This window comes from Somniosus microcephalus, chromosome 4 (assembly GCF_052327205.1).
Source record: "Somniosus microcephalus isolate GS21.2 chromosome 4, FLI_Smic_1.0, whole genome shotgun sequence".
Lineage (NCBI taxonomy): Eukaryota > Metazoa > Chordata > Chondrichthyes > Squaliformes > Somniosidae > Somniosus > Somniosus microcephalus.
In genome coordinates this window covers 271,812,273-271,830,993 of record NC_140990.1, presented here as the reverse complement: position 1 = coordinate 271,830,993, position 18,721 = coordinate 271,812,273, and the positions used below count along the sequence as shown (strand labels likewise).

The window sequence follows — 18,721 nt, the reverse complement described above, 5'->3', positions numbered from 1 at the left end:
GTCAATTCCAAATATAGGCCTAGAAATTGTGTCGCATAGCAGCCATTATTCAGGCGCTATGTGGCCTCCTAAGGTCCCAAAATGACGGGCAGGAAGCCCCGCTGAGGTCCAATCTCCCCCACCCCCAATTTTTACTTACATAAATTTGTCAGTTTGAACCTGCCCATTGAATAAAATAAATGCTATGCTTAGAAATACCAAATTCCCTGCTGCACGTGTGCCAGTGCCACACTAGCATACATGCACAAATCACTTTCAGCACTGGTTTGCTTCCCACCATCCTGACAGCAGGCAGACATCCGTGGGATGATTTTCTTCTGCCTAATGCCCCGTGTACATCAGTTCCCAAGATGTTATGCAGAGGAATGGAGACTTGTAACACCGCTTGACAAGCACTTCCTTGGTGTGGATGGAAAATTCCTGTACGTTTCGGTTGGAGTATTTAAATGTTATGTAAATGATTCTGGAGTGATGTTAAAAAGCCTCGAATGCCATTTTCTGGGGATACTGCTGTATGGGTGTTAGCCTTGAAGACGTTCTTAAAAAACTGGACGTTGGAGTTTGAACTGCTACTCCTTCAGATTGGAGAATCTGAAAGACGCAAGGCTGAACTGCAGGGGCAGCAATCAAGAGATTTGGTTGAAGTACTTGCAAGTATCTTCAGCCAGAAGTGTTGTTGACAATCCTACTCTGCCTCCTCCCGCAGTCCCACCATCATTGGTACAATTTAGTTCACTCCAAGTGACATTAAAAAGTGTCTGAGTGCACTGGACACAGCGAAGACCATGGGATTCTGAAACATCCTGGCCATGGTGCTGAAGATCTGTGCACCAGAGGTAGTCATCCCCCTCCTCCCCCAGCTAAGCTGTTCCAGTACAGCTATGACACTGACATCCAGCTGACAATGGAAAGATTGCCCAGGAAGGTCCTATCCCCAAAAGCAAGATAAATCTAACCCCCTCAATTCACCAATTACCACCCTATCAGCCTCCTTGCAATTATCAGCAAAATGGTGGAAGGAGGCATCAATAGTGTCATCAAATGACATTTACTCAGCAATAATCTGCTCACTTAAGCTCAATTTGGGTTCTGGCAGAACAATTCATCATAGCCTTGATCCAGACATGGATGCAACAGAATGGCAGAGAAGAAGTGAGAGTAACTGCCCAGCAAGGCAGCATTCAACCATGTATGGCACCAAGAAATGGTACCAAAATTGAAATCTATGGGCATCAAAAGGAAAGACCTTCAGTGGCTGGAGTCATACCTGACACAAAAGAAGCTGGTTGTGATTGTTGTAGGCCAATCATTGCAACACCAGGACATCGTATCAGGAGTTTCCCAGGAGAGTATCCTCAGGCCAACCATCTTTAGCTATTTCATCAATGATATTCCCTCCATCGTAAGTTTAGGGCATGTTTGCTGATGATTTCACAGTGTTCAGCTTCATTCACAACTCCTCCAATAAGGAGGCAGCCCATGCCAGCCTACAGCAGGATAATAATGACATTTGGGCCGACAAGTGGCAGGTAACCTTCAATGTCACCACCATCACCGAGTCCGCCATGATCAACTTCTTGGGGTCACCATTTACCAAAGCTTAACTGGACCAGCCATATCAACATCGTGGCTACAAGAGAAGGGCAAAGACTGGGCACACTGCAATGAGTGGCTCAAGTTGAGAGTATGGTGGAATAATCACCACTCACCTGGATGGATACAGCCTTAACAACAATCAAGAAGCTCCAAACCATCCAGGACATAGGAACAGGAGTAGGTCATTCAGCCCCTTGAGCCTATTCTGCCATTCAACTAGATCATGGCTGTAAGCATACATCAAACATCTGGTGGTCATGTGGTGAGTACTTACCTTCATTTCCTGCAGTATAATACTAAACATATATCTGATCCTGGGAAAGTGTCCATGTTCCCACTAGTTTTGTTGTTATTTGTATCCAGGGAATTTACTATGTGCATGTTGCTGGGAATAGATAAGTATGGCATGTTCCCTTGCATTCTCTGTAGACTTGTACAGTGACTTTGATTTTAGGATTCTTTAGCTTAGTGATAAATGAATCTTGGAGTCCTCTGAAGCCAATTTCGCCCCTACAAACTCAAATGCTCATCCCTTCTCTTGCCTTAGGATTGCAGATACTTGCATGTTAAACCAAGGTGCAAGGGTCATGATTATTACAATAGAGTCAAATCCATTTACACCTACATTCTTGATATAAATCATCCTTAGCTAGTACCATTTTGCTTTTGAAATAGTCTTCAACAAGTGGTAAATCTGTTATTTTGTCTGCCAGTCTAGCTTAATGCAACTTTTATTGTGCATCCTGGATATAAAGAGATTCTACCTGATTAAGTTAAAAGTTAGCCTGAATAATACATATCAATCCACCTATTAGCACATGAAAGATAATGTAACCAGTTTACAGATATCAAAAAGTTTACTTATAACACCAATAAGCAACATCACACAACATTTCCCTCCAGGTCAGTGAATAGGAAATTAAGTCATTTTACTGTATGGACAACCGAATTCTGTCTTAGCCAAAGAAAATACTTTTTAGTCTTTATCACTAAATCCTAAGTATTTTGATGTTTTTAGGATTTCCTTTTCAATAAAAAATTATACTAATTGTAATTTTCAAGACTTACCTCATCAGACCCAGATCCAAAAATCAGCAGGTCAAAAGGTATAGCAGCAACCATGTCAATGAGGAACCAGCCTTTGAAGTAGTGTATTGCAATTTTTGCTGGATGACTAACCACTTCTTCATTTTGGTTTACATAAGTTGTTCTAAAGTTTATTAGAATATCAATAATGAACATAATATCCACTATTAAATCTACGACATTCAGTGGGCTGCAGGAGTATCCGCACTCTCTTCTCTTCTGCTCCTCCCGGTCATTAAGTAGAAAAGCTGCAGAGTAGGGGGTGAAGATAGCTGTGTAAATTACTAGTAGCAGAATTAGCCAGTCCCAGACGGCCTTGAAAGGACTATAGTGCAGGATGGTGAGCTTGTGGATGCGAGGAGTCTGAAGCTTGTACTCTGGTAAAACATCAGCTCCCAGGGATAGAACCTGTATGGTGGAGAAATGGACAGATGTTAGAATGCAGTAATTTTATTTTTCATATTTAGACTTAGCCCAATTTATGTACACTGTTCGGACACAGATTTCTGTCATAAGTTTGATAAGTACTGAAAAATAATTAGAATTTGACCAGAAAATACATGGTTGCATAAGGAAACTTTCTGGTATCCAGCACTGATGGGACCGAGCTGGTGCCGTCCCATCAAAACTGCCGGACAAACCAGCGCTAATGTTAAAACATACGGAGCTTCTGAGCTCCATGTGAAGCAACAAACCCTGTTGCTTAGCAACAGCTTCAAAACAGTCGGCGTAGCTTGCAAGCGTCTCTGTAGCTAAGCAACAGCTTCAGCTAGACCTTGCACAGCCATGACTGGAGAGAAAAAGCAACGAGAAGTGAAAAAACTTATCTGAACCGACTCCTGAATTTTGCCGGTTGATAGAGCTTTCCGGACATTTAACCTCCGGTTAAAACGAAAGTTTCCTGTATTTATAATCTAGGAGGAGTTTTCTGTCCCTTTTCTTTAGAAACACAGGAACCTGAGTAGGCCATTCAGCCCCTCGAATCTGTTTCATTATTCTATCTGTACATCAACTCCATTTACTCGCCTTTGATCCATATCCCTTGATACCTTTAACTAACAAAAATCTATCGCTCTCAGTCTTGAAAATTTCAATTGACCCAGCAGCCACTTTGCCAGAAAATAAGGAGAAAGAGTGTAAACAGCTGTCAGAGAGTTGAGGGGAAATTTTAACTTCCGATCAGTGGAAAAGAAACAGGGCAACAGTTGAAATGGAGGGGTTCCATTTCCCACTATATGCCCGCCAATCTGTGATTTTATCACTGCTGGTTTTGGCAGCAGATGAACCTCCTGCGGCGGGAGTCTCATTAATAAATGAAGATGAGGATCCCATAATGTACATGGGACACCGATGGCATTTTAACCTATTCCTGAACAGGACGTCCACCATGGCCGGCCCACCAGGTGAACCTGTCAGGAAGCCAGCCAGGTGCACTAAGGTAAGTTGTAAAAAAAAAAAATCCTCACTGAGGCCCAGAAAAACAGCAGTGCTACTCCATGTCCCACAAGGTTCGTAAGGGCTTCTGCTACTCCAGGCTCTCCAGCCTACCCATCCACAAAACACTTTGAACAGCCCCCTGGACTGATCTTGCTGCCGGCAGCCTTCTGCCGCTCCTGTACTGGACTGATGTCCATTCCCGCCGGCTTCCCACCAGGTGTTAAAATCGGCCCCTGGGTGTTCAGCCTCAGCAAGGGAGATCGCGATCCTTCCACAATCCAACATTTATTCGGCTATTTAAACATTGTATCTGCAGTGAAAAATAATACTAGTTTCCTCAAGGTGGCAGTATAGCCACTTTGATATTTGAAGTTTAAAAAAAATCAGACTGTGTAAAAAATTCCTCCAGATTTTATGTAAAGCACCTGATGTTATACATTTCTGTGAATTAAAAATATACAAGTTCATCTCCCATGGTGTTGCTATTAGACAAAAACAAAAATGGTCTCTCTTCCTGTCTCTTGCTTCTCTCCCATTTTCTTTGTCTCCTTCTCTATGTTTTCCACATTTGTTTTCCCTCCCTCACTGAATGGCTCTCACACACTTTCTCCAGTTAACATTTCTGTAACTTTTTATTTCTCTTCAAATCCACATCCATGGTCCTGATTCCATCCCCCTCCCTGACTGCCTGCCCAAGCTGGTTCTGGCAGCATAAAAGCATATGTCCTGCTTAATTCTGAGCTGAGCTTCAAACATCACGTCCAATTCATCACCAAGACTGCCTAGTTCCACCACTATTTACCACACCCATCTGTACTTCACCCCCACTGCCATCGAAATTCTCATCTAATCATTTTGTCACCTCCAGACCCAACTTTTCCAATAACTTAAAGAAAGAAAGGCTTGCAGTTATATAGTGCCATTCACAACCACCGGATTTCCCAAAGCACTTTACAGCCAATAAAGTAATTTTGAAGTGTAGTCACTGTTGTAATGTAGGAAACGTGGCAGCCAATTTGTGCACAAGGTCCTACAAACAGCAATGTGATAATGACCAGATAATCTGTTTATTGTTATGTTGATTGAGGGATAAATATTGGCCAGGGCACCAGGATAACTCCCCTACTCTTCATCAAAATAGTGCCATGGGATCTTTTATGTCCACCTGAGAAAGGGCAGACTGGCCTCAGTTTAACATCGCATCTGAAGGATGGCACCTCCAACAGTGCAGCACTCCCTCAGTACTACACTGGAGTGTCAGCTTAGATTTTTGTGCTCAAGTCTCTGGAATGGGACTTGAATCCACAACCTTCTGACTCAGAGGTGAGAGTGCTACCCACTGAGCTGGAAATACACCACATTTCAGGCAGAGCCCTTCATAAGAACTGCTTCTGTTTCAGATATCCAGCATCTGCAATATTTTATTTTTTGTTTTCAAAAACTTCATAGCTGGCCTCCCAAGCTCTGTCCTACACAGACTCTTATTCATCTAGGACGCCACTGCCCACATCTTATCCTGTGCGAAGTTTGACTCCCTTACCAGCTTTCTCCTTGCTGAGGTCAACTGGTTCAGTCCCCTTGCTCCTTGATTTAATGAGCGGGGGGAGAGGGAGCCTCCATGGATTTGCTGCACTCTACCACTGCAATCTCTTCCAACCCAAGTCGCTGGTTATACCCTCCCGCTCTTCTGGGTCTGCACTATGTACCCACACTCCATCCCACCCCCAATCCCCCCCACCCCCACCCACTCCACCATGGCAGCATGCTGTTGTAGACCAGCAGCTCAAGTTTTAACAGGGTTAGTCAGCATCCAAACTAGCAGGTCAGCTGATTTGCTAAGCGTTGTTCCTACTGTTCCTAAAAATTAAAGGGGTTTTGCATGAGCCTGTGTATTCAACTAAACCTCATGGCCTAGAAATTCAGTATAGCCACGTTTGGGGTGCTACAGCCGGGCGTTCGCTAAATTTAGCGCCCGGCGCAACTTAGCACCACCTTCGCCGATATTCAGTTGCATCGCCCCAAGAGGTTGGCCCTTCTCCATCTGGCCATGACTGGCACTCTCTCACGGCGTCTCTGAGCCCTTTGAATGCAATGCAGTAAACCAACGTTTCCACCCATGGCAGCCCCCATTATATGTGGCGACTCAAGGCTATGGCACTGAAAGTTAAATCCAAGTGCAAAGCTCTGGCCTGAAGCCAGAAGTACCTGTGCGAGCGCTGAGTCAAACCAGAAAGCTCTCTCCCTTTGTCTCTCTCCAAATATCCGTCTCTCACACAGAAGGAGTGGAACAAAATGGCTGCCACTTATAATGCAGGAGTCGTCCCCTTTAATTAGCGCCCCCCGCGCCCCGCAGCAACTGGGAACCATTCCCCTCTACCAGTCGCTGGGGACGCCAGGTGCACAGAAGGGCGGCGCCACTGAAGTTCCGGTTCGGGGCGCACCAAGGGCGTTGCACCATGAAATGACGTCAGGATCTGCACGCGCAGCTGAGCGGGCGCTGCGGTTTTACGCCGCCACTAAATCTTGAGTGAAGTTCCCGAGAGGCGCAGATCGCGCCGCGCCCGGGCACTAGCCGCTTAGCGCCCCACTTCTCCTCCTCCTAAGGCGCGAGCGGCTGGCGCTAACAACTGAATTTCTAGGCCCATGTTCCTAGAGGTTTGAGAAATGATTGGAGGCAGGGCTGCTCCTAAAACTACTATAAGGAAGCGAAGGAACAGACCTGGAGTACTGGGGACAGGTCTCAATGGGAGAGAGGGAGCACTTATGTCTGGAGAGGAGTGGACCTTGGTGGAGCAAGGGAGCAGAGCCATTGCTGAAGTATACGGGGGGAGCCAGGGTGACAGTATTAACTGCTGTTATAAAATCTAATTATGTTTCTGAAAGTATTAAGTATGCAAGTGGCAAACACAGCAATACTCAACAAGTAAATATTTAGTGTCCCTTCTTATTAGCTTAACTAACAATTTTTTGATAAAATTGCACTGTAGAAATCACTGCGGGTTATGGTCTCAATCAGGATCTAACCTGGGCTAATACACTCCTCCTCCTTCTCCCTGCATCTTCGTGACTCATTGCATCATCTCCGAATGTAGTTCATTTTTCAGCATCTCCAAACTGTCAAAATCTTTACTGCCCTCTATCTTTCCTTCCTAAGCTTCAAAAACCCAAGCCTGGCGCCACCTTATCACTACTTGTTTTATCTTGTGTTTTCTCCTGTTCTTTTCAACCTTGCTGATGTTCTGTGCTCTAGGCCTTGGCCTTTCACCTAGATTTCTCAAGTTTAAAAAAAAGTTCAAAGCAATGCAAGTGGAGGAGCGTGCAAGGCCAGGTTAGATACTGATTGAAACTATAACCTGCAGTGATTTCTACAGTGAAAGTTTATCATGAAAATTGTTGGACAAGAAGCTACAGTAATAAGAAGGGACTAACAGTAAAAGTCACTAAATATTTACCCGTTGAGCAATTACTGTGTTTGCCGCTTGCATTGCTTTGAACTTAAAAAAAAAGACACTGAAGCCAATTGTAATAATAAATACATTTATATTATATGCCTGCTTTCTGTGTTAGATTAGGGGCACCTAGGGCTGAAAAACTGAAATCCTTAGCATGTGGCCTGAAAGAAAATTTAAAAAAGCAAATATTCTGTACGCTATTTGGGATAGTGTCACGTGTTTTTGTGTTTTTTGTTGTTATGGGAAGCCTTGTAGGAGAAGTTAAAAAAGTTTGTAATTGTTATTTTTTTCAGTCATGTGTGTTCTGCGAAATAAACAAACTTCCTGATCTGTCGTCAACTTTGTCTTACTAGAATGTTCATCAGTTCTGTCTATCGAAAGATTGGAGAAGACCACATGGGGGCACGTGCGAGTTTGTTACCCAGTTCATATATCAAAGGGAACAGATTGTTACATCCATTGAATTACACTACGGTATTTGTAGATATTGGGCAGTATGAATCTGCTCCGGAAAGTGGGATCTGTTTACAGGAGTGACTGACATCACTAAACTTGAACAGGTATCTGCAGTAAACCCAAATTTGTAACAGGCATGTAAGAAGCACTGTTGATGTTTGGCCAAATAACTGAGCTCACTAAAGGAGTCTGGGGTAGACCTGTCATTGTGGGCTGGGGGGATTCTTCCCACTTGACTCCAGATAATTGTGCAAGCCAATTTTCTAATGTGTAGGCTAGTCCCAGCTGGACAAACAGCAGGAAGCTACCAGTGCTCAGTGCTGGTAAGCTGTACACTTTTAGCTGGTTAAACTCCAGCAGTATCCCTCTGCACACTTTGGGTTCTCTGAGCCTTGAGTCTGCTGACTTGCATCTAAGCCCTCTGGACTTGGGCAGGTGGGGTGTGTCCCTATCGAAGGGCGGATGCATTTTATATCTGGCAAAGAGACCTCCACCTGTGTGGATTTCTCAGTGCCTTGCTTTTAAGAATCTGAAACATGGTGGTGGGTTTCTGCATGTATCACACACTTAGCTAACCGAGAAAGATATTGAGAACTGATGAATTTTTAGGAGAAGGCAGAGTTATATTTTCCCCAGTTCTAATGCTAGATCCAGCCTGAACAAGCAATGGCCAATTGTTCTTCAATAAAACTATCATAGGTGGTGTTCTGTGGCTGGATGAAGGGTAATGATGACCATGTTAAGTCAAAGTACAGAGATTTCTCTTTTTTGGTTTAGAAAACATTTTTCCCAATGGGTATTTAAAATTAAAACATTAAAAAAAAAATCATTCTCAGCAGATGGGCGTCGCTGACAAGGCCAGCATTTATTGCCCATCACTAGCTGCCCCGAGAAGGTGGTGGTGTGCTTTCTTTTTGAACCAGTGCAGTCCATGTTCTTGTAGAGCTTTGATACAATTGAGTGGCTTGCTAGGCTACTTCAGAGGACAGTTAAGAGTCAACTACATTGGTGTGGACTGGAGCCAGAGACCAGGTAAGGACAGCAAGTCTTACTCCCTAAAGGACATTAGTGAAGCAGTTGGGTTTTTACTTCAATAGAAACACTCCATGGTGACTTTGACTGTAACCAATTTTTTTATTTCCGCATTTTCTAATCTGAATGCAAATTTTCAGACTGCCATGGTGGGATTTAAACTCACAGGGGATGAAACTCAATTAGGCCCGAAAATGGGTGCGGGGAGCACGAAGCGCGATCTGCCCACGCCCAATCGAAGTGGTACAGACAGCACGCAAAATTCGTGCTGCCTGCTCATTTACATGATTGGCGTGCTGAGCTCAGCTGCTGGTTGGCTCAAGAGGGGGGCCCTGTTCAGGCATTGATTTGCGGAGCAGGCTCGAGGGGCCAAGTGGCCTATTCCTGCTCCTATTTCTTATTTCTTATGTTCTAATATCGGGTGCAGTCTACTGGCCAATAAAATTTTGCCTAGGCTCTCTGCACTACTTAAAGGGGAAGTGCTTTGTTGCAGAAGCTTCTCATTGTCACTTTGCATGCAGCCATGGCACAACAGGGAAGAAAGGACAAGGAGATTCTTAAATGTAGCACCGGAGGCTTTGGTCCTAAGGGGTGTACAGAAGAAGACAGGTCCTCTACCCGCAGAGGGGTAGGAGGCCTTCCAGGCAGCATGCCAGAAGGCAGTGGGAGCAGATTGCTGAAGCCGTCAGTGGCACGTGTGTTGTCCCCAGGACCTGGAACCAGTGCCGCAAGAAGTTTAATGACCTCACATGAGTGGTCAAAGTGAGTGAATGCATCTTCAAATGCCATATCCCACCATCTGCACCACTAGCCTCACACACTGCTCAATACACCACAACCTCATCACTCAGCTACCAACAATCTCTAGCAATCATGACTCATACCTCACAATCATAGCTTCACCTCACCCTCACACACTTACCACTGCTGTAAGCATCACACCCACATCTCACACCTTGCACACACAGCCAGCTATTCAACCACGACAGGCACATCACCCATACACATTGCACCAAACTCACTGACATACTTCCCTTTCTCTTGCAGGCATAACAGACATGAGCAACAGCAGACAGATGGAGGGGAAGCACGTCTTCAGAACTTCACTGCACTGGAGTGACGGTACTGGAGATAATTGGAGGGGCCATCACTGAGGCTGTGGCGAGCGGCGATGTTGAAAGCATTGCTGATGATGTTATGCTCGTACCTAATCCTTCTTCTCACATCCCACTTGCCCCTCATGGCACAAACTCGTCAGACTTACAAGCTGCTGGTGGTGTAAGCATGCACATCTTGCGTTCCCCTGCTCCCCTCACAACAATCCAACTCTTATGCCTTTCTCCTTTCAGATACCCAAGAACTGCCAGCAGCCCAGCCTCACGCCGATGTAACAGAGTGAAGGAGAAGAGGCACCATCACTCGATCTGACACTCCCAGGCACCAGCTCTGAAAATGGCACTGTGTGTACTTTAGAGGGTAGTAGAGGAGGAATCTGCATGTAGTGAGTCATCGGGCATGAGTGGGCTGCAGCCAGGCCAGGGGGAAAGGGTAGCTCAGTGCCAACTCCCCGGAGGGTGAGTTCACACACGAGTTCTGCTGCACAGGACTCAGATGATGACCTCGATGGGGCGGCCTTCAGAAGAAGGGTCATGGGCATGCACACAGAAATGCTTGGTGCAACGGCAAGCCTGCCAGAGAGCCTCTTGTCAGTGTCAAGGAGCATGGAGGAATCTGGCTCCAACATTGCATGGGGCTTTGCGCAGAGCTTGGAGCCTATGATTTCCAGGATGGAAGTGATGGGCAACTCCATTAGAACACTTGTGGATCCAACCATGATGCTGGGTGTGATGGGCGATGTCGCAGCTTCCATTGCAGCACAAGCGGAAGTGACCCAATGTCTGAGTGCTGCAGTGGAAGCTCAGACTGCTCTCATGCCAGCTCAGCTTGCTGCCACGCAAGGTCAGACTGATGCCATCGTGCCCGAGTTGACCAGTGTGGAAAGGGGCTCGCAGGGTCTCACAGCAGTCCAGCAATCTGTCCTCCAACAGATGGCTAGAAATGCTGAGGCGCTGCCCCGGGGGAGTGGCAGTAGCTCCGTAAAGCAAGAACCTGCTGTCCAGTCTCAGGATAACAGCCTTCCTATTCCCATCCCGCCACTCTTCCAGTGCCCTTGCAGCTGCCCATCAGCCATCCAGCCCAGACTGCTGCCGCCCATGCCTGGATAAATGATCAAATAAATGTTGAGGCCAAGATGCATTGGGCTCGATTTTGTCAATGGGGAGCTTTTGGAGGCGGGACTCCCACTTTTTGGGTTGTAGTCCCGCCTCCATCGACTTGTGGCCAACCCACTCTATTTTCCCTTGATTGACCTTGTTAAGCCCGCCCAGCGGGCTCAGCAGGCCAATTAAGGGACATCTGGTTACTGGTGACGTCAGCGATTGACATTTCAAATGTCAAGAGCTTTTGACAGATGAAAAATCAGCGTTTGACAGCTCTGTGAAGCGGTCAAACACGGACAATCTGTCTTCTAACTTGAGTCCTTCTACTCAGACTCAGTTAGAGATCTCTCCAGACCAGAAAGCAGAGGCTGCAGCTTTTGACAGTTCAGCGGCCATTCTGCTTTCTGTGCCGGTGAGCTGAGGGACTCCCGAGAACTGAAGGAAGGAAGCCTGCAGGAGAAAGTAAAGGTAAGTAAAACTTTTAAAACACTTTACACTTACCTCACACACTTACCTCTGCACACATGCACCCATCACTCGCCTGCACAACGGACATCTCGACCCCTCCAACCCCTGCAGACCGACGGCCCGCCTCACTAACTTGGCGTGGTTTGGAGCCGTCGGACAGCCCACACTTCAGGGCTAAAAATAGGGATTAGGCAAAAAACTGCCTGTTAACTACCTGTTAACAGGCAGTTCATTGGCACTAATCCCCTTCCCGCCTCGGGGAGGCGGCTCCCAGCACAGGTCGGATACCCGCCTCCTGGGACATTGGCACGGAGGCGGGTTGGGGGTGGGATGGGTTCCTGCCCCCCGATTCTGCAATTTTCCTGCCGCCAAACCCGCCTCCTTGGGGCTTGGAAAATCAAGCCCATTGTGTTGCCAAGGAGAGATCGAGAAAGTATTTCAAAGTGGGTGAAGGATTTGTATTGATATCCTAGTTAGACCTTAAATTGGAAGCTCTTAACAAAAATGCATATCTTTAAGCTATCTTCACTTCCTTTCTTCTCTGTCAGCAGTTTCCACCTACGTGCTCTATATTGAATATAATTTTTCACCTCAATTATCTCTACTAGTCTCATGTATACAAATAGATAAATTCTGAAGCACATCAAAATCACTCAAAATAAACACAGGTTCCCCTCAATTTTTCTCTCCAAATTACTTGCAGACTCAAAATAGTAAATAGTTTACACAATAAACAGTATAGAGGATATCAGAGGAGAAACCATTTGTCTTAAAGTGACATTTTTCAAACATAAGTGAGTTCTCATTGTGAGAATTTTCAAATCTTACCGTAGATATTGACTCGGGTACAATGCTGCTCGTCACTACACAAACGTTTTTATATTTAGGGCTGTGCCCATACTGCCCAAATCTAACTAAAAATAGTGTAAAAATAGTTTCCCCTTTTGATGTAAACTGAATATTCTTACTTTTCACACATTGCCTTTACATGCATCACTCTGATTTTTTCGAAGGAGGATCAAGAAAGCACTTGGTAAGATGGTGCCAGATATGAATCATGAAACCATTTTATTTCTCAGATAGGAAGTGTACATGTAGAGCAAGTTATGATCAGACCTATTTAATTCTATCAATACAAAAGTCTTCACATAATACTACAAAATAATAAACAAGCTAAACATCAGTGGGTTACCTTGTTTGATTTAAACAAAGTAACTCCCAACTATTATTCTGCATTCAAACATTTTGATCTGGCAAAAGCCTAACCTAACTGCTTTCTATTTAAAAACCTGACTGTCAGTGAGTGATTTTGTCCCCGTTATTATCTCCTTCTGTTTAGGATCAGCTACCTGCCAAACACTCGGGACCAAGAACTTCCCAACATAATGGGTGAGATGTTCATTGAATACCAGGACAGGCTAATGAATAACTTATTGTTTTCGGTCTTTCAGGAAACAAGTTCAATTCCGAGCACATTTGCTATTTGACCACCTTTCTTTTCAGTGCTTTAAAAACCTTACATTTAAATGTGACTCCTTTTCAAACCGTTTCTGTGGGAACATAGTCAAAAAATGGGAAAGAGCGGGAGAGGGGACTAATTGGAGGGTCAGCAAAGGCACGATGGGCCAAATGACCTCCTTCCGTGCTGTAAGATTCTATGGGCTAGAAATTCGTGGCCTTAGCACCACTCTGTAGCGCCATTAAGTGGTGCTAAACTGGCGATGGCGGCTCTTTCACCAGCTGCTGGCTGTTCCCATGGCAGCCGCAGTTTTCGTCCTTACCTCTGTGCTGCCAGTAACTGGCAGCGCCATGATGGACAAAATGGCGGCATTGTGACGTAAATCGGCGTGCAACTCCGACTTTATGGCATAATTGCGAACTTTGACCCTAGCGCTGAATTCAGCGCTGGGTCCTAAGCACGTCAAGTTAACCTGGCGTGCAAGATGGCTGACAGTGGCGATGTCTGCACCTCTTAAAGGGACACACACATCGTTCAGGTAAGTTTGGATTTAAACATTTGGACTGGGTTCTTTTGATTTTATTGAAGTGGTAGCTTGTTGCAATAGATGTGAAAAGTTTTTTTAAGTGTGTAGGGAATGCTGCTAAATGCTTGCAAGGGCTCACATGGTAAATGAACACCTTTGAGAAGACAGAATATGCTGCAAATACTCAGCAGGTCACATAACATCCGTGGAGAGATAAACAGATTTCACGTCTCAGGTCGAGATGCTGCCTGACCGGCTGTGTATTTCCAGCATTTTATGCTGTCATTTCACATTTACGGCATCCGCTTGCAGAGGGAAGAGGAAGACACAGAAGAGGAGGAACCAGACAGAAGGATGCATCGCAGATAGCTCCTTTGTGGCCGGGATCTCCGGGATGGAATCATCCGCCTGCAGTACCAGTGACCGCAACACCAATTCCCCTTTCAACATTAGTCCCACACCTTCCATCTGTTACTGACCATCTCAACGTCCTCTTTACCACGATGCTAAAATAAAAGCCACCACAAAGCAAACTTTCCAATCCACCTGTATACGTCTATCCATCCAATGTGACATCAAGAAATCAACTCATCATCCGTATGCATTCTCTTGTCTTTGTGACTGTCTTGTGTGTACCTTTGCCTATCCTACTGATGTCACGCAGTGCTACCCCAGTGGCTGCAGCATGGCTGGTGGAAGGCTGCTGACTTTCAGCGGGGACACTGCAGATGGCCTTGCTGGTTGACCTTGAGGAGCTGGTGGCTGGGAGTGTCAAATCAATCTTCTTCTTCTTCTTTACTCTCCTCTCCCTCTTCTTGATCAACCACTGGCTGGGCAGGCTGCATTTCTATGGTGTGTGAAATAAGGAAGGCCCAAGGGTGGAGTTGTGGTGAGGGGAGGGTGGGAAAGCAAGAGGTGCATGCCAAAAGGAGGATAACATATGAGGATACCAGCATCTTGTATCCTTTCAGCCCCGCCGCTGGCCAAGGGCTCAGCCGTGCTCCTGCCAAGAATGGCCTGCACCGCCTCCTCCTACAGATAACTGTAGCTGTAGTAAAGACAGCTGCTTTACAGTAGCTGTAGTAAAGACAGCTGCTTGATGGCAGTCGTATAAATAGGAAGCCATCTTGGCCATGCAGCAGTACTACACGAGCTGGCACTGACTCAAGACCTAATAAAGAGTACTCAACGATATCTACTCGTAAGCCTCTTAATACTACGATATAACATTACATGGTACCAGGATTTATAGAACGCACGATACGGGCATACCACAACAATGGAAGGGATAAAACCACCGACTAGCCTGCAACTTGAAGGAAATCTGGACAAAAATTGGCGCGAATTCAAACAACGCTTTCTTCTCTACCTCACAGCGATCGACGCCACGACTAGCTCTGGAACACGTAAGGTAGCTTTGTTGCTAACAGTGGCTGGCTCGCAGGCAATCGAGCTGTATAATACATTTATGTTCACAGCTGAAGGGGACAAAAATGATCTGGACAAGGTGATAGATTTGTTCGATAAATACTGCACACCTAAAAAGAATGAAACGTTCGAGAGATTTGTTTTTTGCTCCCGCGGGCAAAAGCAAGGAGAATCCTTTGATGTTTTTCTGACGGACTTTAAAACAAAAGCACAAACATGTAACTTTGGAGACTTGAAGGAATCGATGATACGCGATCAGGTCATTTTCAGAATACTTGACAAGAAGGTGAGGGAGAGAATGCTTAGGGACAATGACTTAACTTTGGATGCTGCAGTAAAAATATGTCATGCTAGTGAACTCTCAGCCATGCACATGCAAAAATTCGATGGGAGAACTACAGCAATGGGCGTGAGAGCGCTGGGACTGGACAAGCTACCAGTGGATGTAGTACACAGAAGGGACACAAGAGGGCGCACAGAGTTCAGGACTATGACGCCATACGATTGCAGACGGTGCGGCAATAGACACGTGGCAAGACAGTGTCCGGCTTATGGGAAGAACTGCGCAAAATGTAAAGGCAGGAATCACTTTGCTAAAATGTGCTTTTGGGAAGAGAAAATTGAAGGTAAAAAGACAGTGCATGTTATTGAGACTGAAGACACGGAATCGGAGACTTTGTATGTTGGAATGGTGCAAAATGACTTAAAACAGGGTAAAGATATGGAAAAGGAAGTACATTTCGTAGGACTAAAGACTGAAGTTTGGATAGCCCCCTTGCTGGTAAATGGCACCATTGTTCCCTTCAAGCTAGATACAGGTGCTAAGGCAAACCTCATAAGCTGGAGTAATGCACGGAATCTCAAAGTGAGACCAAAAATACTGAACAAGACAGTGGCTTTGAAGGCATACAATGGACAAAGTATTGAAACAAAAGGAACGTGTAGGCTGAATGTTAAGGTAAAAAATCACATTCACCCATTGACGTTTGTTATAGTGCCTGAAGGACATGAGTCACTGTTGGGGGATAAGGCATGTGTGGATTTGGGCTTGGTAAAACGAGTCTATACTATTAGTGAACTGAACTGTGTGCAGAGTGCCCCCCAAGACAGTAAAAATATAAAGCATGATGCTATAACACATAAGTACGCGGATGTATTTCAGGGTTTCGGAGCACTGCCCTTTACATACTCCATCAAACTGAGAGATGACGCACAACCTGTGATTCACGCACCCAGGAGAGTTCCGGTGGCCCTCCGTGAGACACTGCGGAAAGAGCTAGAACGCATGGAGGGACTAGGTGTCATAAAGAAGACTGAGGAACCGACTGACTGGGTAAATTCCATGGTTTGCGTCAATTCAAAAAAGACTGATAAATTGCGTGTCTGCATGGATCCCAAGGACCTTAACACTAATATAAAAAGAGAGCACTATCAAATCCCAAAGAGAGAGGAAATAGTCAGCGAAATGACAGGAGCAAAATTCTTCTCCAAGATGGACGCCTCGCATGGATTCTGGCAGCTGAAACTTGATGAAGAGAGTACTAAGCTGTGCACCTTTAACACCCCGTTTGGTCGATACTCTTACCAGCGCCTGCCCTTCGGCATTAGCTCCACCCCAGAAATCTTCCACAGAGCAATGGAGCAAATCATCGAGGGCCTGGATGGTGTGCGGGTGTACGTGGATGATCTGGTAGTATGGGGCTCCACTCAGGGAGAGCACGACACCAGACTGGAAAAAACACTTCAGAGGATACGGCAGTATGGACTTAAACTAAATAAAGACAAATGTCAGTTCAGCGTCAATGAAATCACATTCCTCGGGGACAAGATTTCTGCAGAAGGGATTCAGCCAGACAAGTCAAAGGTAAAGGCCATACATGACATGGAAAAACCGAAGGACAAGAAAGGGGTTCAGCGGGCCCTTGGCATGGTTAATTACCTAGGGAAATTAATTCCAAATCTGGCAGTGAAAACCGCTCACTTGAGAAAACTGCTGCACCAAGAGACAGAGTTCCAATGGGGACATGAACATGAGAATGAATGGAAGGGGCTGCTACACATTCTAGCAAGTGAACCCCTACTGAAGTTCTTCTGCCCTGAAAAGAAGACAAAAGTGTCCACAGATGCCTCTAAGGATGGATTAGGGGCTGTCCTTCTACAGGAAGATGAAGGAGAATGGCGACCAGTGGCATATGCGTCACGCTCCATGACGGCTACAGAGTGCCGGTATGCGCAAATAGAGAAGGAGTGCCTGGGCTTGGCATTTGGGTGTGAAAAATTTCATACCTACATCTATGGACTTCCCAAGGTTATCCTAGAAACTGACCATAAGCCACTGCTAGGGATCGCAAAAAAAGAATCTGTGTGACATGTCATCACGGATACAGCGCCTAATGATGAGATTACAATGTTATAATTTTGAGCTCACATATGTGCCAGGGACACAAATGTTCATTGCAGATACACTATCCAGGGCTGCGCCTCGTGCCACACAAAACAGTGAAACAGAATCAGGATGTGGACCTTCATATGGATATGGTCTATGCAGCATTGCCCGCCTCACAGGGACAACTATCAAAGATAGCCACCGAGACATCAAAGGACCCTGTTCTGAGGAAAGTGATGAGAAATCTTCAAGAGGGTTGGAAGAAAGGGTCATGTAAACAATATCATCATATTCAGTCTGAGCTTTCTGTGGTCAATGGACTACTGCTTAAGTGTGACAGGATTGTAGTGCCCATCTCTATGCGACGAGAAATGCTTAACAGGATACATGAAGGGCACCTGGGTGTGGAAAAGTCAAAAAGGAGAGCACGTGAGGCACTCTACTGGCCAAACATGAACTCTGATATTGACCAGATGATCAGTGAGTGTGCTACATGTCAGGAGCATCACTACAAGCAAACAAAAGAGCCCCTCATTACCACAGAGCTCCCATCACAACCTTGGGAAAAGGTAGGGACTGATATTTTTCACTACGAAGGAAAAGACTATTTGTTAGTTATTGATTATTACTCTAATTATCCTGAGATTGCTCTCTTACCCAGCACCACGTCAAGAGCTGTGATAACTCACCTGAAGTCAATCTTTTCCAGGCAGGGCATCCCTCTAACTCTGGTCTCTGATAATGGCTCTCCCTATGCCAGTCATGAGTTTCAGTCATTTGCTACAGAGTATGAGTTTAAGCATGTAACCTCCAGCCCGCTCTACCCTCAAGCCAATGGAAAAGCAGAGAAGGGGGTGCAGATTGTGAAAAGACTATTAAAGAAAGCAGCACACAGCAACACTGACCCATATCTGGCCATGATGTCGTACAGGGCGGCCCTGCTGGAAAGTGGCAAGTCTCCAGCTGAGCTCTTACTGGGTTGCAAAATCCATACTCGACTTCCCAGGCATGTCACACCTGATCACAGAGATGAGGTATGGGCAGACAAGGCCCAGAAACTTCAGCGGAAACAAAAAACGCTCCATGACCGCACAGCCACTGCACTAGTGCCTCTACAGGAGAAGGATGTAGTTCGCATTGAAGGGCCTGGGTCATGGAATCAAAGAGCCACCGTTC

At 45.6% G+C, this 18,721-nt stretch overlaps 1 protein-coding gene across 1 annotated transcript in view; it reads right to left on the bottom strand.

Moving 5' to 3' along the window:
* Nucleotides 1-18,721, bottom strand: part of LOC147120461 (voltage-gated inwardly rectifying potassium channel KCNH7-like) — a 383,986-nt gene that overhangs the window by 118,213 nt on the left and 247,052 nt on the right. Inside the window, exon 4 of the mRNA XM_085986426.1 lies at nucleotides 2,665-3,090. Coding sequence (XP_085842552.1) covers nucleotides 2,665-3,090 — 426 coding nt within the window. The remainder of the gene's footprint in view (nucleotides 1-2,664; nucleotides 3,091-18,721) is intronic.